General features: G+C 40.1%; 1 protein-coding gene and 1 long non-coding RNA gene across 5 annotated transcripts in view; one reads left to right on the top strand and one right to left on the bottom strand.

Moving 5' to 3' along the window:
- The window catches only part of LOC141742225 (uncharacterized), a 52,850-nt gene extending 47,647 nt beyond the window's left edge, over positions 1 to 5,203 (bottom strand). The window contains exon 1 of the long non-coding RNA XR_012586635.1: positions 4,703 to 5,203. This is a non-coding gene — a long non-coding RNA (uncharacterized LOC141742225). The remainder of the gene's footprint in view (positions 1 to 4,702) is intronic.
- Positions 5,204 to 5,338: 135 nt separating this feature from the next.
- Positions 5,339 to 24,369, top strand: part of PPP2R5C (protein phosphatase 2 regulatory subunit B'gamma) — an 86,272-nt gene continuing 67,241 nt past the window's right edge. For 2 of the 4 annotated variants that reach the window (XR_012586633.1, XM_074583970.1), the window contains exons 1-3: positions 5,339 to 5,478; positions 7,189 to 7,254; positions 23,140 to 23,299. Coding sequence is in view for 2 of the 4 variants with exons in the window: in XM_074583970.1 (XP_074440071.1) it covers positions 5,452 to 5,478; positions 7,189 to 7,254; positions 23,140 to 23,299 (253 nt within the window). In the remaining 2 variants the exon portion in view is untranslated. Of the gene's footprint in view, positions 5,479 to 5,565; positions 5,659 to 6,271; positions 6,383 to 7,188; positions 7,255 to 23,139; positions 23,300 to 24,369 lie in introns of those variants that run through there. The other 2 variants (XM_074583971.1, XM_074583973.1) reach the window with 2 other exon arrangements.

The following is a 24,369-nucleotide window of genomic DNA, read 5'->3' as shown; positions in this document are numbered from 1 at the left end:
ACCTCAGTAACAATGCCTGTCGTGATTTAACCCCTGTAGGCAGCTAAGCACCACACAGCCTCTCGCTCACTTACCCCCAGTGAGATGGGGGAGAGAATTGAAAGGGTAGAAGTGTGAAATTTCATAGGTTGAGATAAAGACAGTGTAATAATGATTTTTTTTTAAACAAAGAAACAAACTAAAAACAAGTGATGCAAAAAAACCCCAAACAATTCCTCATGACCAGCCAACCGATGCCCAGCCAGTCCCCAACATCCTTACGTTATTAACACTGTTTTCATCGCAAATCCAAAACATAGCTAGCACCATACAAGCTACTATGAAGAAACGTAACTCTATCCCAGCCAAAAGCAGTACCATGCCTCAGTAACATTCTGTGAGAGTTCTCCGTGCTCATTATTTTTCTTGTTCATTTAATATTAAGTTGGCACAAACAGAAATCCAGAACTAATGTGTTAATGAATATGGAAAATAGCTACTGACAACGTCTAATACCAGGCCAGTTACCAGCCATATGTGACATTTCCAACTGGTCAAAGAGTTCCATTTAAGCTCTGTCCTGGGCACTCAAACCTGTCCTGCTTTGTCAGAGTTTTATCTATATCCAGCCCTGTCCCCTTCCAGCATGACTTATTGACTGAGCTTCCCAGACGGACCTCAGACATACGTTGTAGGTAGTCTTGTCTATAGCCCCGATCTGCTCAGACCTATGTTATAACTAGTCCTCTCTCTGAGCTTGACTCCTGCAAGCTCACACTTGCATTATAGGTAGTCTTGCCTCCATCCTGATCTTTGACCCTGTCTGCTCTTGTTCCTAAGTGGGCTTATGGATGGACCCCTGACTTGTTACCTTGCCCTGTCTCATACTGGTGACTGTCGCCATCCTGACCCCACCAGGATGGTACCCTGGTGAGAGAAGCCCTGCCTTTACTGGGCTTCCCCGCAAATCTCACAGAGAAAGCTCCGCTCTCAGCTCCTTTCTCATGGAGCAGCCCCACCCTCACTGCCCCCCGACACAAGAGTCATAAGCAAGTTGACTTCTGGTTTTGCCAATAAGCTTCTGGGAGCTTAGTGAAAAGGGAGCCTAACGCGAGCTTCCACTACTTACCTGACGGAAAGAGAGTCCTGCATTTTTAACAAAAGTGAAAACACTCCTAGCAAACATTTTCTATAATGCTATACTTGTCTAAATAACCGATAAAGTTATTCACGACGTTCAAAATGAAATCTTATCAATTTTTTTAAACTTAAGAGGCAAGAAAGAGAATGAAAACGTTTAAGAACAGACAAAACCCAAAGAAATCTGTATTTCAATGCAATACTTCCACATAGTCACTGAAAATTCTCAAAGCTGAGATTTAGATAGTATAATTAATCATATGTGAGCATTTTTTTCATTTTTTACCAGTACAAATTTTACAAAAATATGGAATAATATTACAGCTAGAAGGTATCCAATACTGACACTACTACACGTACATACACTTAATTATGGTTCTGAATGTGCACCTCTGGTTCTGTGTTAAGTGATGCCAATAATTGCCATTTTTAACTACGTGGTCACACACAGGGCTGAAATATCATGTTGTTTACATGCATGAAGTTCTAAAATTTGACCTGTTACTCATTACCTCAAAAGAGTCTGACTTTTATACAGCTTTGAATAAATTATTTTGTAACCTTTACAACACAGCAGATTGTGACAGCAGGGCATCCAACACTAATGGACATTAAAAGAATTGAGGAGAATTAAAGCCTTACAATTTAGATTGAGAACAGCCCAAGAACTATTTAATGTAATTCAGGGTAGGCAGAATAAATCCATGCTAGTGGAGGTTTCTGAAAGATGTTTGTCGTGATTTGGGCTTTTTTGTGAAGTTGAATATACTGGCTTTGCAGCTTTTGATGCTAGATTGCAGCTGCTGATGCAGTAGTTTATTCCCTCAGTTAGTTCCTTCAGATGTCATCTGGCAGTTTCACTACTCCTGACAAGAAGTTACCTTAACTAGTAGTTTGGCCTGCACAAGCATGAAAAAATTGTTTACATTTCAACCCATCTATTCCAGCCTTTTTACTGCCAGTGGTGCTTCAGTTTTCAGTTCTCTACATCTGACACAGAAGACATCTGCTTCAGTCAATAAAGAAGTGTTTTGAGAAACAGCCTGCCAATGTTTGACAATTATGTCTAATGATGACAGTTCACTGGCTTCTCAAACCTTGTCCACAAGTGTAGTTGCATAGTTTCAGTTGAGCCAAATTAATACCTTGCTAGCAAAAGGTTTCATTGTCTCCTGTCTTCCCTGCTCAGTTAGTTTTCTGCCATTTTAGCAAGTTGAACTGGCATACCACCCAATTAAACTAGAGAGAGTGCACAGAAAGCAGTAAAACCATACAACTGGGGATGGAAGGTGTTATCCCTATCACAGTGACAGTGATCTGTTCAATAAACTCAGACCAGAGCATGACTGCTCAACCACTGTAAAGGGATTAAAACAAAAAAAAAAAATCCAATACAGTTGGAAAGGACTAACTGTGTAAATATTTTCCTTTCATTGTCACACTGGACACTTGGCCCAGTTTCAAGCTATTAAATATTATCCAGGTGTTTTACACAAGACTTGAAATTATTTGGTGATTTAACTTTTGCAAGTTTAGACAATTTAATCAATACAGTAAAAAAATGCAAATTGGTATCTATGCTACATGCATTAGGTTCTGCTGTTTTAATTACAGAGATAGCCTAATCAGTCTGAATCTGTTCTCATTTTTGAAAATATCTAGTTTGCATGAAACATGTTCAGAAGTTAACGCAAATATAGTCATATTCATGCTTGTATTACAGTACCTTATTTATATAGTTAATGCTACTCTGTAGCAGAATAATTTGGCCCACAGTGATGTACCACTATAGTAAAAATAAGATTTCATCTTCGTGCGGCATGAAAATGTAAGTCACTTGTCTTATTCTCATATTTTATAAAGACACCAGAGCATACAGATGCAACTATTTGTCTTGTAAAGCACTTCCACCCACTAATTATTTCATATAATACAGCAGGCCTTGAAAAACACAATTGCTTTCTGTTACTGGTGAATAAGACTTTCCCCAGCAAGTGAGGTGAGGGGGAGTCAAGTTTTCACAAGAGTTTCTACATCTGTGGTCACAAAGAAAACCTCCTAAATGTTAACTGAGTCAGTGCCATCTTTTGAAGATGTATTCAGCCTGACGTATTGGGTTTCCCAACTAAAAGCAAAATAAGGACAGACAATTTTTGCTGCTGCTGTTCAGAAGTACTTGGGTAACAATGATACTGATGATTTTTCCATTATTTGGAAAAACTCTGAGCACTAGTGAGCACAAAGGAGGCCAAGAGCCAATGAGAAACTCATTAAGCTGCTTAAATGGATCTAAATCTAGGCTGTTGAGGTCACATCCTGCCCCCGCCACATATTTCCACCCCCTTCCTTCAGCCAGTGCTACTGTTTACAGAAGCAGGTGGTGGTGTGCCAGTTAAAGGCAAAAAAAAAACCAACCCAAAACAAAACAAACATCGCATCACTTTGGGGGGTGAGTTTTCAATCTGATCAATTCTGTGAACTAGTTTAAGGAGCTGCACAGTACCAGCATCAGCGCAGAGGAGGGAGATAGGAACACAACAGCTGGGTATTGAGAGTAGTTTAAGCTTCTGTGAAACTGAAACCTAACAAATAACTGGAAGCTCTCGAATTTATCCTCAGCTGTACAAACCCTTTCATACACGGATCAAACTCCAAACTACAGATGGAGGTAGACTTCTTTCCCTTACCGCCTCTTAGTACGTTCAAAATACATGTTGTTCTTTTGGTCGGAAGTCTTGTTTATTATCAGTAACTCATTCATGACTGGCTCTTAACAGAAGCATAATAGTGATAACTGCACCCCTTTCCTAAATCCTCAAACCAGAGCAGATTAGGGAAAGGATAAGAGGCAGATATAATTTGTTTGCTAGCACTTAAGAGGCAGGAAAGGAAGGGGACTGAAGCCTCAAGAGGAAGCAGTTCTCCACAGCCAGCAGACTTCTCTGCAGTGCCTGGAAAAAGGAAAGTTCCTTTTCCTTTCACCACACCAAAAGCAACGTGTTCAAATATAATGGATGCAACCTGATGTTAGATATCATCACATCAGACACAAATGGTTACTAGAAATCCCAGTTCCTAAAAGTGAGAGCACAGACACTTGCTTATGCTGGCTTTGATACAGGTTGGATAAAGAAAAAGATCAGCTTCACTTTTATGCTGGTATTTATTAGGCTGCATTTTTTCTATCCTTTAGTAGCACAGCACAATTAGAATTTAATAAGCATGCCCAACCTACATTTTAAATACTTTACGTCTTAGCATTATTATGAGTATTAACTTTCCCTGTGCTTTTTCCTCAGCTAACAGTAATTTGGGGCTTAATCTGGCCATGTGAGAAACACAGTTTGTAAATTTTCCAGATGAATTATATACACCTTTCTTCATTTGTCTAAGAAGATTGTTCCGATTTTTGCATTCTGGCTTCGAGAGATTAAAGAGCGATTTGTTTGGAAAAAAAAAAATAAATTCCCTCTGGTACAGGTGAGCATCATGAAAACAAAAACATCTGCACCCAGGCTTTTAAAAACAAACAAGGGATAAAGAGACTATCATAAAATCCAGGCTGCAACTGTGCAAAGCTCACCTTTTCCTTATCCATACACTGCAAGCACATATCGAAGTCCTCAAACTGATGATGAACACACGGGATTTGTACAAGAGGGCCAGCATACTTCACTTATGTCCTATATTGGGTTTTTTTCGTTTGTTTTTTTTTTTTCTTCCTTAAAACACTTGCCGCTCTCCAGTAACAGGCGCTCGGACACCACACGACGGTCCCACCACCCATACCCCTCACTCAGGAGCGGGCTCCGGTAGACAACTCGGGATGGAGGGTGGGGGGGCGGCTGCAGGGACTTCTCGCTTCCCACCTGGTGCTACCGGCTGAGGGAGAGCCCGCCGCAGGCCCGAGGCGCTGAGGACACCTCAGCCCGCCCCGCTCCTTCCCCCCAGAGAAGGCGGTGGGATCGGGGCGCGGGGGCGGGACGGCTCAGCCCACCCCAAGGCGTGGCTGGAGCCGCGAGGGCCCGTCCCGCCCCACAGCCCGGGCGGAGCAGGGAGAGCCCCGGGCCCGGCCCCGTCGGCGGGGCGGGAGGGCCGAGGGGCGGGGAGTCGCCGCCAGCCCCGCCTACGCGGTGACGCTGGGGGAGCCGCGGCTCACGTGACGCGGGCAGCCAATGGGGAGGCAGCGGGCCCGCTGGCGGCGGGCGGGGGAGGAAGGGGGAGGGCTGAGGCCGCCGCCGAGGACGGGGGGAGCGGCAGCGCGGGGCGGGCGCAGCGCGGAGCGGGGCCGCTGGGGGTTGCGCCTGGGCGGCCGCGGCGCGTGGGGTGGCCATGCCGAATAAAAACAAAAAGGAAAAAGTGAGTCGGTGGCGGTGGGGGGTTGCGGGGCAGGGGGTGGGAGCCGGAGCCCCGCGGGGAGGCTCTGGGGCGCAGGCCCCGCGGGGAGGAGGGGCCTGGGGCAGTGCGCGGTGGGGGGCGGCAGCGGAGCCCGGCGCCGAGGGGGTCGGTGGGATGCTTCCCGCCGCTGCGGAGAGCAGGGTGAGGGGCAGGCCCCTCCCCTCACCGCTGAATGCCGGCCCCCTGCTTCCCCCGGGCGCCGGGTACTGGGGAGGGGGCAGCTCCCGGTGGGGCCTAGTCCGGGGAGGGGGCGGGTGAGGGGCCGTGGCGGCCAGGGGTGTGTGGGGGTCTCTTGGTATTGTCTCGCCGGGTGCCGGCGGTCCGCCCCGCCGAAAAGGGGGCGCGGAGTTGGGGGCAGCCGGAGGGAGGGTGTCGGTGGAGGGAGGCCGTGTTTTTGGCGTGCGGGGGTGTGCTGGAGGGAGGGGATGGGCAGCGCGTCCTCAGCCGTGGCTGGCGGAAGCGTGCGCTGGGAGGGAGTGGGGGGGCTCTTACTTCGGGGCTGGTCTGGCTGTGTTTGGGGGGAGGAAGGAGTGTTTTTCATAGAGGAAGGACTGGGGGGGTCCGTCCCCAGAGCTGCTTGCCCGGTCCCCGTCCCGGGAAGCTTTGCCGCTGCGTGGCTCTGGCTGCAGCTGAAGTTGTGCTTGGGGGATCGCCATAAGCACTCTAGGGACCACTTGAAATCTTTTCGCCTCCTTTTCCCGACAATTGGAGAGGATCCAGCTTTGGCCCCGCTTTGCCTCAGTTTCCCCCGGCACTCCCGGGAGTGATTTGTCTGGCAGCGGCGAAAGGGAGTTGCACAACTAATGTTCGCAGAAAACTTCTAAGTCCAACAGAAAGTTAACTGGATTGCACTTTATTTTGTCTGGTAGGCAATTAGCTATATGAATGGAAGTCAGAAACAGCGAATTATACGGTTTTCCTCATCCAGCTGCTATCCCTCTGGACCTTTTCTTTTTCGTTGACTTCTGCTTGTCTTTTAGTTTTTCAACATCGTTTTAAAATTAGATGTAGGTAGGTTGGGTGTTGTGGTTTGTGAGGCTTTGTTTGTTTTAACTCTGTCCTAATATCCACCCCACCTTTGATATTAAAAACATTCAAACTTTTCTGGGAATAACAAACCTCAAAAATACATTAGAGGTGAAGGATGCAAGTCAGGTACAATGCTGGGAAGGAGAAATTTGAGTTGTGGGCCTACTCCTAATGCTAGATGTTCTATCCCCTAGAACAGAGAAAATAATGAAGTGTAAAATGTGTATACTGCACTGATGCTAGTTTCAAAGCTAAACTAAATATAAATATTCCTGGTGCTAAAGACCAAAGACAGCAAGGGTAAATTCTTAGACATAGTTCACATCACTTGCATTCTTTGTCCCTGCCTGCTTACCTGCATGAAAGCTTATCTTTATATACGTTATGGGTGAATTTTGAGGGATCAATAAAGTTCCAAAACCTTTCTGCAGATGAAAAATGTGTAAAGCAGCTTTATAGAGACTGATAGTTCCGTATTAAGATCTTCCAAAATAATAGTATCATTTTTGTCCCATCAATTTTAATATTCTTAGTGATAGTTTAAAAAAAACCCACTGATTTCTTCACTTGAAAATCTATCTAGATCTCCTTTTCAAGGTAACTAGGACTACTAACTTCTTTTTTTTTTTTTTTTTTTTTAAGGAACCTGCAAAATCAGCCAAGAGTGGAAAAAGCGGCAAAGATGGACAAGATAACCAAGAACATGAGGTAAATATTACTAAAATATGTAGATTTTATTCCAGGCAACTTTGTCATGACTTTTGAAGAGTGTTTTTTAAGTTTTTCTAGACTGTTAGAATTTTGACATGACAGGTGGCTGTGAAAAAATGACTGCCCTGATATTTGACAAGGAGTGTTTATAAGTCTTAAGAGAGATGCTTTTGAGGAAGTTAGTTTTACTTAAATAAATGCTTTTTTGCTCACAGTCTTAAATATTCATCTGTTTCCTTTTTGGTTATGAGGTGTACATCTGTCTTACTTTCTAGTCTTATCGTGAGGTTTTGGGCTTGTCTTCTAGTTGCTTGTTGCAGGTTTTATCATTCTCTGTAATTCCCAAAGCTCTCTTTTCTCAAACTGTCAATGTTGGCATGTCAGTTAAGTGTCAGTAGCCTGTTATATTATCAGGAGACCTTAGGCTAAATCAAAGGCTGCCGGTTGTTCTGTTGTGTGATTTCTTTTTGTAAGCATATAATGGTGCATTCCATTTTTGACTGATTATTCTGCTGTTGATGCTGATATATTTTTTTTCTTTCTACATTGCGTTCTGTTTTGCCCATAAGCAAGGTGCAGTGGCTTCAAAGGAGTCGATTAAATGATTATTCACTCCCTTTCACACGTTAATCCAGAAACTCAAAATTAATACATTTGCTTTGTTTGGAAATCTGCTGTTTAGGTGGATTCTGAAACTTCCTTTAAAATGTTCATATCAACCTGAATGTAAAATGCTATGCTGAAAAGCTTATTTCAGCCTCTAAACTACATGTCTTGATCCTGAAAGATAATGTTAGAGAACAAAACACTCATCCAGCTCTACCATTTTTCCTTCTCTGAAATGACTGTTGGGGTAGGTGAGTGGGAATATTTACTATGCTCTTTCTGATGCACTTCAATGAGTTCTCATTTGTTGTGCAGAAAGATGCATGCTACTGTCATAAATGAAGATGATCATTAAAATTTGTAAACTTAAGTATTTTTGCAAATTCAGATAAAAGAGTGAGTGAATTTTGTTGGAGGCATCTTAGCTACTAGGAAAGCTCTCTGATATTGCATTCTGTGTAGATGTTTATAGTGGTGTAAATAGACATTCTTTATTGTGATATGTTCTGTCTTTACGGTATATTGCTGCAATGTTAAAAAGAGTATTACTATTTGGCTGTAATTTTAGTTCCTGTGCAGTTGTAATGCTTGTCATTATCAGCATCTTTGCTGTGCATTTTGTTGACTGCTCATATTCTCAAGCTTCTGAATGACAAGCTGCTGAGACCAAAACTGATTTTCTTATTCCTTCTTGGTACTTCAGGATAGAGTGTAAAGCTCCCATAGTTAGTTAGTGGAGAGCTTTAAATGTTAACTGAAAATGTATATGCAGTTTTCTCTGTAATTTTCTTCTATGTTTGTAAATCTAGCTTTTTTTTTTTTTAACTTGTGAGAGATGAATCTCCACAGGAGAATATATTGTAGCTTTTGTACATTTTTCTTTTTTGGTTGTCCTTTCAGGTAGAGTTCCCAATGAAAAGTACAGTTTTCTTATGTTGTCTATGATACTTAATCATAAAGGAAAGGGTCTGAGAATGTGACTGGCACATGTAGTATGGCTGCCATTCCCAGTGGGCATTATTTAGTCTCCATACAATTTTGAACACCTCAGTGCTTGACTCATTAACTTAATTAATAGAATAATTGCGCACAAATAGTGTAGACTCTGCATTCTAATGTGGCTGGCTGTAATCGTGATGTATGGTAGCTGGTGCTTTTATGAGCAGAAAGGAGGCTCTTTGTTAACATAGTGAAGACTAGTAAATATAGAAATATTCTGGAACACACTGTTAATATATTTTTAGGTGGGTTGTTTTTTTTTTTTTTCATTTTAAGGGGGGTTGTCTTCATGTTTCCTTGTACATGTATATTAACATGGCTTTTTTAAAATCCTCTTCTAGACGATGAGTAGATTTGGAAATATACTGGTTCATCTCATACTTTTTTTCTTTCTCAAAATGCATTAATGCATATGCGTATGATGCAAATGAATTTAATGCAAATGGCCATTTGTAAAGACTAGAAACTGTCTCCTATTCAAAGAACAGGGACAACACTAACAGCAGCATCCCACAAATGCTTTATTTATAGACATTTTTGTAGCACTTAACTAAATTCATGATGCCTTGGACTTCTATAGATAAAAAAGTACAACAGATCTTAATATTTACAAAAAATGAACAAATGTTTTTCCTGTGTTGCAGTCAGGGAAATGAGATTTCAGTTGAGTGAGGCTGTACAGCAAGTTTGAAAGGGATTGAAATGATTTCTCGTATGCCAGGTCACAATGCCCATGCTGAAAGGGGTTGAAAGTGATTTAAGCTGATGCTTTCTCAGTTTGAAAACTTCATCAGAAGCACATAAGCATGTACAGAAATACTAAATAGTAGCTGCAGCACACAGGTGACCAACTGAAGTAAATGCCTCTTCATTTAAATCTCAAAGAATCCCATCGTAGTTGTGTTTGAAAGCAAGGTCCATCTTGCCTATTTTCCTGTCTCCAGCATTCCCACCAAGCAGATATTTAGGGAAAAGAATACAAGATTCTTCTTGCATGACCTGTGCCTTGGTTACTTGATGTAATACCAAAAGAGCCATGCTACATAAGAAGAGAGGTCTGTGTTGCTTCATATTTGCTATGTGGTCAGTAGCTAATAGTCGGGAAGAGAGATTTAGGAACAGAGTAGATGTATGGTCTTCCATGCTGGTATGCTTTTCTTTAAGCCAGTATGTGGCTTAAAGGTTGCTTAGCTGAGGTGTGGTGTAAATTTTTTTCATATTATTAATGATGTAAATGACTCTTTTTTTATATTGTCATCTGTAGATTGCTTTTTCCCCCCAAGCCCTGCTTAATCTCCCCTAGGTGGGAGGACTTCCATTGCTTTAATTGTCCTTCTCTGTTTTGGTGTTCCATTCTTTTTGTGTCAGAGTTGCCAGAATTGCACAGTATGTGTAAGGTGAAGGCACCTTGTTGTGCTGTACCCTAATGCAAGAATTCCAATTTCCAGTTGCATATTGTTCACTTCTTGAACACTTAAGAAAGGAGCTAATATGATTAAGCTCCTATCTAGCTTTAGTTTGTAGCCTGTTAGCAACCATTAATGAATTAGACTAAATAGTAGTCAGAACAGTGGAATCTATTCTCTTATGTCTAATCTCTTACTTCAGTAATTAGTCCAGGATATTAATGTTTTCAGGTTGTGAACGAAGATTTAATGTGTTGTATATTGTTTTTCCTCTGTGTGGTAGTAGTGTCTCTACTCTGGTAAAATCCTTGGGGGGTTTGTTTACCAGTGCCCAAAACCTATACACAAATACCAAAAAAAAAAAAAAAAGAGGCCTGGGTGTGGGGCTGGGCTTTGCCAACACTTAGTAATTTGTGGACATATTCCGTGTGACCTAACTGGCCTTTGCAGAAGTTACTTGCCTCACGGATAAGCTTTATTATAGAGTTCTGTTTTGTCACAGGGGCGTGGAGGTTTTTTGAGTTAAGGCAGTAGTAACTTATGGTCAGTCTAATTTCTTTAGAAAGAGCTGGGTTGGTAGTAGTTAATTGTTGTTGAGGAACATTACCTTTTTCTGTCTCTAGCAAGAACCTAACGCTTCTAAAAATTCAGGTGTTTCTTACAGTACTTTAACAGTAGTTTTCAAATACAACCACTAGGGAAGGAAGTTAAAATTTTAACTCTATATACTCTTATTTCTGTCTCTTTTGCCCATGAGAAGGGATGTGCTAAAACTTGCACTTTTCACCAGTCACTGAAATGGTCTGGAAGCATTTGGACAATTCACTGTTGTGGTTCACCTGGGGGATGGAATGGTCAGAAATAGCTGTTAACCTTTCATACAAGGCAGTAGTAGGTGACTGGGACTGACAGCATCTTCTAGGTCTAGCTGGACTGGTTTAAGAAGGCACGAAACTTCTACATTTAAAATGGTATTCATTTTGAATCTGGGTGCGGAGTACTCTGTAGAACAGAAAGACTGCCTTCGTTGTTTGAGAAAGTATTGGCTTGGTGATATTCAGCAAATGAGAACAGAAAATGTAACTCTTTCTTCAAGTTCTTCTGCCATGCAGAACAAAACAGAAGACTAATGTGGTTTGAGGAGGGTGTGTGTTTGTGTATTATCTCGTCGTTTCCATGTGCTGCCCTGTTTGCTTCTTTCTACTTTAAAGGTGTGTTTTTTGAATACAGACAAATCAAAATGTAATAAAATACAAACTGCATTGGCTAGTTTTCTTGCTGTGCAAGAAATTGCTTCTTTTATTGACAGCATGTGTTGCTAATGTTGAATTATAATCACCATTGAAACTAATTTAAAAAAAATTTAAGTACTGATCCATGCTTCTGTTCTGCCACTGTCTCGCAGCTATCACTTTGCAGTAGGTTTATTAAACACTGGTAATAGCTTCCAGTGCAGTGATTTTTGTCAGGCTTTTTTTTTTTTTTTTTTCCAGAGACTTTTCTTCCCTGCTTTGTGAAGCCTTTTTTATTTAAAAGTTAATTTATTAAGCTATTCAGCATAGTGGTAATATTTTTTGGGAATGGTAACAGAACTACAGAAATCTCTCTTTTATGGGCTATCTTTAAAATGCTTCAGCAAAAAGCTAAGGATTTTCATATTTCTGAAAGAACCTTGAGAGGTAGCTATCCAGTTTTCTGTGATCACCTTTCTTATATTAGCCAGCGCACAGTGGGGAAAGACTATCAGTGTTCTTATTACTACTTTTACTGATTCCTGATTACATGTACACATATGACTTCTATTTTCCTTAAAAATAACAAATTAGAAAAGGGATGGGGAAAGAAGTGGTGTTAATGGTTTAGTATGGGTTTCTTAGCAGAGATCATATTCTAATGTTAAAAGGGAAACTAGGAATAGACAAAAGCAATAAATCCAGCATTTTTTTGTGTTAACAGGTGCCTGTGATCAGTAGCAGCAAGTTATTGAGAAAGTTGACTCCATGTTTTCTATATACTGTTGTTTATTTTTTCTATGTTTCCTGTTTGTGATTTTCATTGCAGTACTTTTTAAGGTGGTGTACCAGTTATTAGTAACCCTGGGAAACAAATGCATCTGATCTTGAAGATGGCATATGGAGACTGTTGTACAGTCTCTAGCTTGTGACTAGATTTTTCTACTTCAGAATTTTTAAAGTTATACTTGAAAATCTTAGCACAGACAAGTACTTACTAGGTAACTCATTAGGGAGTATGGCAGAGGAGCTTGAGGTTTGGGGGTCAGGGAGGGGAGAATACCTTTCCAAAAGTTCTGGGCTGGTTTTCCCCACCTTGTTCACATGTGTGAGAACTAGGTTCTAATGCTCCTAAATAATTTCTGGAAATACCACCTTGACACAGAACACTCTTTCCTTCAGCTGAGATGATCCTGTTTTAATTGTTTAGTATGCAAATTTGTACCTGCATGTGATTCAGTGTATACGTATTTAGTGTCACTTGTATAAAGCAGCTGTCATTTAAGTTCTTTTCCATTACTGTAGTTAGACGGGCAATCTCTGTCACTCAGTGGCACAACGTTTTTGGATGCATTGAGTTCAGCATCTTTGAGGTATAAGATTCTTCTGTATTGTTCTTTACAGAAGCAGATGCCTTTTATAAAGAGATATATTTAGCATAGATCAGATTTATCTCTTTTAATTAATGCCTGAAACTGAGTATTAATTCAATTATAACATAAAACAGTGTTTTAAGGATTTTGGAAGCACTCCCTACTCTACTGTCAGTTTGATGCCAGTTATATAGCCATCTAGATCAGGAATTCCTGACAGCCTGTAGTGAAGCACACCCAAACCCTTAAGTTTTCAGCGGGACAAATAAATAAGCTGTGTTTGTCTGGTGTATACAGCACATAATGAACCTCGCTGTACCCTAGGTTTTTCTTCAGTACATACTCAGTAATATGTCCCAGGTGGAGTAATAGGTGGAGTAGCCAGTATTTTCATGAGTCAGTCCCATGTAGTGGATAAAATTGACTTGGAATTTGGTCATCTTTCATTTGGAAGAAGCGAGATACTCATATTATGAAATAAATCTGAAATTTTGAACAACTAGTCATCTCAAGTTTGACTACAGAATGGCTATAAATGGACAGTGCTAGCCCTTCTGTTTTCTGAAGCTTTCTAAGGCTATTGGTTTGGGATTTTACTTCTAACATTAGTAAGACAGAACTTTAAACCAAAACTGCATTTAAAATCGGGATGGATTTTTTTTCTTGTATCAGGTCTGTAAATAAAGTCTGTGGGCTTTGAGTTGGTTTTTTTTTTTTGTCTTCAAACAGGTGTGCCAACATCTTAAAAAAAAAAAAAAAACCCAAACCCAACAACAACAAAAAACACCCAAAACCAACAAACTTTTTTGAAAGTTGATTTTTGTTCATGGCTTGCAGTTCTGATTTTTCTTTCCAAGAGAGAATGTTTTAATGGGTTGATACAACCATTGAAAAATACTTAAGTGTAGCAAGTGAGCACACCCTTAGTATTAAATGAAGTGCCATTTGCTGACTAAAAAGATGCACTATGTGTTGCTCTTAAAGCAGTTATGTGTTTTTTTATTTGTTTTTAACTTCTGTAATTTCCTATTTTCAATTTTTATTAACATCTTGCCTTTTTGGTTTTGGGAATTGGAATTTCTTTCTGCCTCCAAAGCAAATATACCTTAATACTGAATAGTGAAAGAGGTTACCTTAACAGTGCTTGTTAGGTAACTTTAATATTATGCTTTTAAAACTAATTGAATTGACTACAACAGTGCTTATAACAGTATTTTGTTACCTAAAAGGAGATGCTTCTGAAAACAGGTTCCTATTCCCTTCTGGATCTTACACAAGGCTGATGATTACTTGTGTAACATATGATGTGTGAGGTCTTTGGTTTGTGGTTTTAGTACTTGCTATCCTCTACTTCATAATCATGCTTTTAAACTCTCTGAATCCTTCCTGAATGGAAACACAGCAATGAAGGCAAAGCCTGTTATAATCAAGAGGAGCAGAGTGGTCTTCAAAAATGGGTATCAGCAGTTTGTAAACTGAAAACATCCTTTTCATCCTTTGTTTCAAATCATTTCTCTTAATTTTTTTTCATAAAAGTTAAGGCGTACTGCGCCTTAAACTTTGACAGGACTCACGTCTTCATTAATGCATATGTATAATACAGAATTATTAATATAGTTATCCCATACAGAATACAAATAGTAAGAAAAAACAGGTAGCTGAACCCATATTTTCACAGACTCTACAAACATTAAATCTTGTTTGTTTTTTCTCCCTCAATTTCACTTGAAGCCAGAATAATTTTGTAATTCTACAAGTGGGATGGTAGGCTTTAGTTTTTTGTTTGTGTTTCCCCCCCACAACCCCCCACCCCCAACAGGCTTTGTGGATCAATTACAAAGAAAAAATTATAGGGAAAAAAAGCCTGCTTCATCCCTGAATATACTACTTAAGATGATTTCCGATTATTATAATTTGCTATGCCTTTATGGTGACTATAATTTAATATGCTTCCTCGTCACTGAGTTCAGCAGTCTGAAGTACTGAAAAGTGAACTTTCTGGTGACATGTAAAATAACAGTATGATGAGAGCCAAAGATGAAGTGATGTGGTGTAACAGTTCTTTAGAAGTGGTCAAGGTTGTTATTTTACTACTAAAATGCCCAGGAACCTTGTCATGGACAGTAACTCTCTTATATAGCATCTAATACAAATACTAAGTTCAGGGGCAGGGGGAGAAGTGAAAAAGGTTTCAATATGAGTACCTGAAGTGAGAAACTATTACGAATGGATCAGGGAGCATGAGAATAGACATCATCGGTAAAGCCACATATGCAGTAGCTTTATATAATTAAAGTTTACAGCGGAGTATAGGAGTTGAAGCATAAAGCAAATGAGATCAGTGTTTGTGTGTGTGTGTCTTCCTTCAAATGTGGGAACCTTACATATATGTGTATGTATATATCTGTGTGTGTATATATAAAAAGAAGCACAAAGATAGTTTTTGTTGGGCTTTTTGAAAGTAAAAGAGTGGTTCAGGCTGATCAGAAAGAAATTACAAATGAAAATCAAGAACTAAAGTAACTTAAGCCAGGCCATCATTTGTTAAGATTCTTCATCTCTATATTTATATAAATCTTTTGAAATAATACTTAGGATGTTATCTGGTTTTGATCATATTTAATTAGCTGACTGATGGTTGCAGGTAACAAATTTTCCTTCCTCTGGGACCTTTATTTATTTGAAGGTTCATTAGACAAGATGCATTAAGAAACAAATGTTGCTTTGCTGCCTGTGTTTGTAAATGTCATGGTTTTAACCCCAGCGGGCAGCCAAGAACCACAGAACTGTTCGCTTACTCCCCCTTGGTGGGATGGGGGAGAGAATTGGAAGGGTAAGAGTGAGAAAAACTGGTGGTATGAGATAAAGACAGTTTAATAGGTAAAGGAAAAGCCACATACGCAAGCAAAGCAAAACAAGAAATTCATTCACCGCTTCCCATCGGCAGGCAGGTGTTCAGCCATCCCCAGGAAAGTAGGGCTCCATTGCATGTAATGGTTATTTGGGAAGACAAAATACCGTAACTCTGAATGTCCCCCCCATTCCTCCTTCTTCTCCCAGCTTTATAAGTTGAGCATGATGTCTCGTATGGCATAGAATATCCCTTTGATCAGTTGGGGTCAGCTGTCCTGGCTGTGTCCCCTCCCAACTTCTTCCGCACTCCCAGCCAGATGAATATTATCAACACTGTTTTCAGCACAAATCCAAAACATAGCCCCATACTAGCTATTATGTAGAAAATTAACTCTATCCTAGCCAAAACCAGCACAGTGAAATACGAGGTGCTCACTGGTGGTCGTGCTTCAGCAAACGCAAACCACCGTGAATCCTCTTCCAGTCTGAGCCTGGGCACCCTGTCATCTTTGCCAGTGCTGCGCAACCTCAGGCTGCGGATCTGATCTCTGACTCAAAGGAATCAAATGTCAGTTTAAACCAGTTCAAAAAAAATAAGTTTACAAGGAGGAAATGGAAACTAAGCCATATGCTACTGATATTTAACTATGAATGTAAAATTGCAGTACACGAATGTTAAGGATGCAGTGCACCGAGCTGAGACATCTTTAGCAATCATCAGGATTGGTTTGATGTGTTGCAAATCAAGTGTGTTGCACAAAGCTGTGATGATACAATTCTTCAGAAGATAAAATTTGAGCCGTGTGTTTAAGCAGCTAACAGGAAATACAAGCAGTACTTTGTGTTGTGAAAAATAAATGCCAGTGAGAAGGGCAGAAGAGCTTCAGCAAGTTGTAGATCAGTCTTCTAAAATGATCTCTTACTCTGAAACTTGCCGTGGGCACCCCTCCACAGGGAAAAGGGCCAGGTGACCTTTGCTACTCATAGGGAACTTCCAGTCACTGACGCAAATCAGTAAACTCCATGTTTTCTCTGACAAAACAGTAATGGGATTCCATAGTTAGACATCAAGAATAGCCAACAGTAATATTGCTATATGTAAATGCAAAAATCACGGTTGCTAAACAGGTACCACAACATAAATCAGTGAGTGCTGATTACAGTGTGCTAAAATATATAAACTTTGTCATCACCACCCTGTTGAAGAGTTAATCTTTTTGTTTATCACTATAATAACATGGATCCTCAAAGCTTTAGGATGCAGCTCTTGCTATCTTACCAAATAAAAACATAATAAGTTATGCTGAGACTCTGGATAGGAGAATGGTAATATCTCAACTGCTGAGAGAATCTTTAATGATAATAAATGTACTTACTAGGAAGGCAGCTGCAAAGATCATTCTAGCAGGCCAATACAGGTATCATTCTGGCAGATTATTTTATTGAGGGAAAGCAGTAAAAATGTAAGTTGCGGTCTCTGTGAAACCAACAAAAGCCTTCAGCACCATAAGCTGCATCTCCAGAGGCTCCTCCGTAAGTTGTCCGAACAATCTTGTGGCAGTGAAACTGGTGAACAATAATGGCGTTGCAGCAAGAGTCTTCAACAAAGTGAGAACCTCGGAACAGTTTGCCATCCAGAATGGTACCCAGAAGCAGGTTTCCCTGCTATTTTAACTGGGTGGTTTATGGATCAATGCCCCTTTTTATATGTCTAGATGATAAGGAATCCATATCAAGCTTTGTGTAGTTTGCACTGAGTCTCTGTAGATTGAAAATGCTGATGTTAAAGATCATAGCTAGTTGCTCCGTAACAAACTCCTTACCAGTGATTGCGCACTACTTGCATGAACTAGAATTAGTGCAGACTGTCTGCATAGCATTGTCAGGCCTTATCTTTGATACCATAATAATAACAAGAGCTGAGCGAGTCCAGCGGAGGGCCACAAACATGACCAGAGGGCTGGAGCACCTTTCCTACGAAGATAGGCTGAGAGAGTTGGGGCTGTTCAGCCTGGAGAGGAGAAGGTTCCAGGGAGACCTTATAGCAGCCTGCCAGTACCTGAAGGGGGCCTACAGGAAAGATGAGGAGTGACTCTTTATCAGGGAGTGTAGTGATAGGACATGGGGTAACAGTTTTAAACTGAAAGAGGGGAGATTTAGATTGGATATTAGGAAGAAATTCTTTACTGGGAAGGTGGTGAGTCACTGGAACAGGTTGCTCGGGGAAGTTGTGGATGCCCCATCCCTGGAAGTGTTTAAGGCCAGGCTGGATGGGGCTTTGAGCAACCTGGTCTAGTGGGAGGTGTCCCTGCCCATGGCAGGGGGGTTGGAACTAGATGATCTTTAAGGTCCCTTCCAACCAAAACCATCCTATGATTCTGATATTGTCCTGTTGGAAGGTATGTTGAACTGGTGGTGTTAACAATGCAGCATTGAAATCAGCTGACAAATACTGCTGCCCTGGTAGTGTGCTGTCTTGAACAACTTGTCTTGGTCCCAACTGCTAATCTGACACCACCAGCCCACCTCCTGCAGGTATGCTGTGAATATATTTACCAAGTTGATGGCTACTGGGCCATATGCCAGGTATGATCTGTCCCTGTTTCCACCCCCAAATGAAGATCTGCAAAGTGGAGAGCTCTGTGGCAGAGTTCAAGATTCCTGGAGTGTTCAGAGGTTTTCACGCTGCTCTGAAGTTAATGCAGAGGGGGAAAAAACTGCATGGAAGGCTCTTAAGGGCTCTACACCCATTTTGAATCCTTGATCTTTAATTTCAGTTACATTCAACATCTTAGCCTAATTACATTGATTAAGTATTGGGCCTCAACCACTTAGCCAAATATTTTGATTACATAGTAGGCCCTCATACAGTTTTGAAAATGAAGTTGTATATGTCCCTCTCATGTTTTCTCATATTCTTTGTTTAGTTCCAGTAAACTGTATTTCAGTTTCATTGTAAGTATATTTTAGATACAATCCAGAATGCTTTGAAAGCCCCTTCTGAGGCTGCCTTGGCAAGAAATGAGGTCTTCTGGGTGCCATAGCTCAGACCTCTGTTTATCTTAGTAAAAAATAAATCCGTGGAGGCTACTTCCTATACCAAAAGGAAAAGAAGGAAGGGGTTAATTCTGCATTAATATAAGCATTCTCCCTCTGTTCTCAGATTCAGACTAATGATTTTCATAAAGCATTCTGTGCTTTTTGCTGTGTACCTGCATTTCACAGGAAATCTTAACCATGTGTTAATTGGTGCAAGGTTCGCCTATCCAGATTTTGTAGTCCAGAGTTTTTATCAAGGTTTTTGCTGGTGTGTGTGTGGCTTGCTTCTGCCATCCTGGGATGGTGTACACATACACACTGGTATAAACTTGAATTCAGTGGTGATACTCGTTAGAGGGAAGTGATTTGCGGAATGGTGTTAGACGGGCCTGCACCAAGAAACACCGTATAGGATGCTGCATAGCACCGTGTTTTCTTCAGGCAGAGAGAGAGAGAATCTCTCTTGTCGTGTGCTTAGGAGGTGATCTGATTTTGTCCCTAGTAAACCATACAGTTTTTTTAATCTTGAATGACATGTGCATCCAGGTGATTTTAGTGTCATATTCAAATCCTTAATCTGCTCTGAGCAGTTTATTTTAGAAAGCAGCATGAAAGCTTACCGCATCGTTGTAGAGTTGACCCTACTCTAGGCTTGACTTGGGAGGCTTGTGGTCCTTGTGGAGAATCTAGGCTTGATTTTGTGGAGCAGGCTTTGTGTACTTTGGTTTAATTCAGTTATTAGTGAGTATGCTTTGAAAGGTAAGGCTGTAACTGTAGATGTACTTGGTCTACTCGTATCTTTCTTTCCCTGGTCGCAAATTTAGTGTTGTGTGCTGGTATATACTTGCCTGTGTACAAGCCAGGGAGATGAAGGATCCAACTTTGCTCAAAACAGTGATGTTAAGACAAGGAATGTGCCACATCTTGCTTGATGGAGGAGGACTCAAGGAAAGAAGAGATGCAAGGACTATATATGTTGAACTGTTGTGACTGGCAAGAAACCTTCTTTCCTCCCTGCTGTTTGCTCTCTTGGATTCATTTTAAGTTTACTCAAGGGAACTGAGGAACATAAACTCTCTCCCCCCCCCGGCCAGTTGTTAAAAGGGGGAGTTAAAAGTCAGAATAGTCAGAATCACACTGGTCCTGACTGTCTTAATGTTCATAAAAGTATGTAAAGCTTTAGGTTTTAAAAACTAAATTGCTCAGAAAACCTAAGGGTTGTATTTTGATTATGATCTGAAGAAACACATTCTTGATCTGACATGTTTTCAGTGTAATTTGTAAACATTTTTAGGGATTTATCAGCACTTTTGGAATTTAATGTGTCTATGAATATATAAACATTTGGGTAGGAGGGAGCTGTTTGCTAGAACAAGGGGAAGAATGTCACAGGAAGAGAACTGATAAAATATATATGTATAGTTTGGCTGTTCTGCTGTCAGCACAGTTGAATTGTTCACTGATGTAGTAGAACGTCCAGCAATTATTCTCTGCAGCTGTGGTTTCTGAAGTAGTCTGGTTTGTTACTGGGAGGAAGAAGCTGAGCTTGGCTCTTCAGTCAGAACTAATGAGCGTTGTAGCTTCACAAAAAGTTAAGTATGTTACCTTGAAATCTTTAGCAAACGAATACACAGACTTGTTACTCTGAATTAGTTTTCTTTTTAGAGGGATGGTTAAGATTGCTGAGCTGTGTGGCTTAAGCTGACTTACTCACTTTCTCCAGGTGCCCTTTTATCCAAGGGCTGGTTATCTGCAAGCTCTGGAGGCCAGTTCTCTTGTGGTAGCACCATAGTGCCGCTTGCAGAGGTTGTTGGGTACAGCTGTGTAGTGTAGTATTCAAATAATAATGAACTGGAAACTGTTTTGGCAGCTTTCTGGTATGTGCTGGCTGAATGACTGGAGCGTGATTGAAAAGCAGAGATGACCATGGTTGATGGTGGAAGGGAGGAGGAAATCTGTTGGATAAATCGGCCAGTGATTCAGGGCTGGAATTACACTGGAGTCCTCACTGCTAGAGGGGGAGTTGCCATAGCAACAAAAAATGCTTTCCTTCAACATTTCTAATTAGAAGTGTTACCCATCCTCTTAAATAACCACTTTTGGCTAATTTTAGAATATGTCTGCAGTTTAGAATACTTGGTTCCCTGAGGTGTGTGTTACCTTAGGATACCGTAGTGTGCATGTGTGTGCAGGCACATGTGAGCGCTTGTTAATTTGAAATTGAGAGTTTGTTTGGGAATAGAGGAAGCAGGAAAGCAGCTTTTCCTGTTCCAAGTAATGAACAAAAAACAGGTGGCAGTGGAAGATAGCCAGTTCAGAAAAACACCATTAGGCTCAAGTACAATATTGAAAGTATAGAATCCTGTGCAGTCGTAGTGTTTATGATGCATCTTAATTAGCTTTTATTGCTTAATACATGGTAAGTCATTGCTTCCTAATTTTTAGTGCTGTTTTTTTGTCTGCTTAGTCTATTCATATTTTTATTTGGAATGTCTTTTTCTAACTTGAATTGATGGATAGAATTTACCTTGCAGATCATTTGTATTTCAGCAAAAAGATTTTTAAGCATTTAGTGTTTGGGATTAAAAAGTGAAATAATCTGAAAAGTGCAATATAAGAGGTACTACTTGTACATAAATGCTTTTAACTTGCCAGTGTATGCCATTTTTACTGAATAAATATTCTAGAGTATTTTTGGTACACTTGCAGTGTTCAGTGTATTGTCTCCCCTTATTTGTTCAATAAGGCTGTAAGGGTTTTTGCTGTTACAATATTAAATCTGCAAAATGGTAATCTTAAATATGTTCAATGAAAACTAAATGTTGCTTTCAGTCATATCTTTGATATATTAAGTACTGTGTGTATAATATAATACAATTGTTAATCTATTCTTGAAGCATATCCATTTCTCTCTCAGTTGTGTTCCTAGACCAAAATTTGAATAAAATTACTGCCTTAGACACTAAAGGTAGATAAACTTATGTATGGTAACATGTCCCTGTGCACTGAATGTGTACACGCCCAGACTATATGGACATTGCTGATGAATAAGCTATTCTGGAAATCCTTTGTAGAACATGAAGAAAAGTGGTTTCTGTTGTTTTGGCCATATCCCTGTGAAAATGCCATTGAAGTTATCTCATGCAGGAATGAAACACTGCTTCTGTATCTACTATACTTAACGAAACAGGAATTAAATCCCTTCAAACTGCCAAAGTGGCAGCGCTACAACTGCTACTGAATCCATCCTGAATCCCATTCCCATCTGATTATTTTTTTTCCTATTTCTTATCACACGGGTACTTTGTGAAAAGCAGAATATGGCATTTCCTGTAAGAGCAAAGTGCCAAGGTGTATTTTCAGATGTGTGTGCTTCAGTGTAAAATAGTTTGCAAATTTGAAAGGCTTCTACAGCAAATTAAGGTCCCGTAAAATGAATATAATAATTGCAGTAAGACTTCCTGCTCAGCTGTTTCTATATTCTTAGTGTAGGTCACTCCTACATGTTTCACCATTCTTGTAAAGAACATAATGAAATTATTCATAAGTAAGAAGTTAACTATTGCCTACTTTAAACCTGCTTTTCCTACTTTAAAAAAGGAACGAGAAAGGCAGCATCGCAAGTTCTGACAGGCTTTTGTTAATGATGTGTTTTATTCAGCTTGAGAGAGAGCACTGTCAAGTGTAGTCTCGGAAATAACAGCAGACTGGAAACTATAGGTGGGAACCATTTTTCTGGTTTCATGTTATTTGCTTCATACAGAGGTACAGTGACAATCTGATAAGGACTGTTACAGTAAAAGTAACTTGCTCTGTGTAGGCAGTAAACTGCTACAAATATTCATGTATGCTTTAGAAGCTGCTGAAGCTTCTGCTACAATAATAAGACTCGCTCCTTTAACTTTATGTCAAAGCCTGAATGCCCTAGCCAAGCTTAGGACTCCAGCAGTGAGGCACAGGACAAGTAGGCAGTGGAAGGTTCACCTGCTGTAAATAGACAAGGTCCTGTGATCCCTTTGAAGCTGAAATTAGGCAGACAAATACCTTGAAGACCTGGAATTATCAGGGAAAAGGCTAGAGTAGCTGAGGACCTATGCTACTTGAAAATTTCTTTTCAGTTGGCTGGTAGCTTCAAATAAGTGGGCTAGAGCATGTAACAAGATGATCTTTTCCCATCTATTTGAGGGCTATGCTACAGAAATGAACACTGAAAAGAGGGAACAGAAGACTAGATAGCAATACATTCAGAAGACAAATAGAGCAATTTGATTAAAAGCTTATTTTGCTTAATTTATTTCTGTAACAAAAATAATTTTTAGCAGAATTTCTCTCCAGTTCAGCTACATATAACTGCTTTCATTTCTTTTTAAACAGGTGTCAAACAAAAAATCAAACAGCACTCCTCCCCCAGCACAACTATCTAAAATCAAAGTACCAGCACCACAGACAGTACTGAAGAAGGAAAAGCGGCAGAGTTCTTCAAGGTTTAATGTTAGCAATAACAGGGAGCTTCAAAAACTGCCAGCTTTAAAAGGTATGTCTTTCTAAATTGGAATGACTCTTGGGCATGAGACAGAGAAGCATCTCAACTATCATACTTACTATATCTGGAAAACCTACATTATATATCAAGTATACACACATGCAAACTTGCACATACTCACATGCTCAAGCACACTGGTTTTTTTTCTTTTCTCTCATTCCTTATATGAGGGCTTCCAGTGTGTTGCCTTCTTGGCAGTCAGTATAAGAAATATCTAAGTTTCTTCAACCCAGAAGCGTCTATGTGAAAGTATATTCACTGATCTCACATGAAAGCAGAATATTTGGGCTTTCTATGTAGAATATCAGTCATCTGTCCTCAGTGCAGCATGCTCAAACCCTACTTTGTTTGTACTAAAGTATCTCTTGGCATTGTGAGAAGACCTGGTCTGTCGCCATTTATTGATCTGATTTTCCTGAGCATGGGTCAAACAAAGTGGCATCTTTTTAGTGACTGAATTTTTCCTTTGTCAATTTTAAGGCTTTGTGATCTTTTAGAATTATATTTACTGCCATCTGTGATGAAAAGATGATGACAATTGATGCATCTTCTCTTACTAACACAGCTTTTATCATCTTTATTTTAGTTACTGTCTCTTGTGCAGATACATGTTTGCATAGTGTGCTTATGGCAGCTTGTAGTGGTGTTAGGGTAGAATTTTTCAGGTGCGATCAGATGCACTGATCTGTTGCTTATGAGCAACTGATTTGCCCTGAAGATTTATTTAAAAACAAACAAACAAAACGGTTTTGAAGTGTGATGCATGCTGCTTTCCAGTGTCCAAAGTTGGCAGTGAAAGCCTAATAGATTGCTGAAATGTTGAGTAGTTCTGTTGTAGGCAATGTGAAAATGTCCTTTTTCCCTCCAGTCATTGTTTCCTTGATATATTGCATTAGTGTTTCTTGAAAATAAGAAACTCGGCTTCTGAGCCCTTGTGGATTATACTGCTTTTCATACAGATCAAATTAGACTGAAACATTCTTCTCTTCACACAGACATCGTTTTTACAAAAAGAGTATGAAATATTGTCCATCATGTTGGTATAGCAGTCCATATACGAG

Source organism: Larus michahellis, chromosome 4 (genome assembly GCF_964199755.1).
Source record: "Larus michahellis chromosome 4, bLarMic1.1, whole genome shotgun sequence".
Taxonomy (NCBI): domain Eukaryota; kingdom Metazoa; phylum Chordata; class Aves; order Charadriiformes; family Laridae; genus Larus; species Larus michahellis.
Note: the sequence above shows the minus strand (reverse complement) of the source record. Positions and strands in the feature narration are given on the sequence as shown.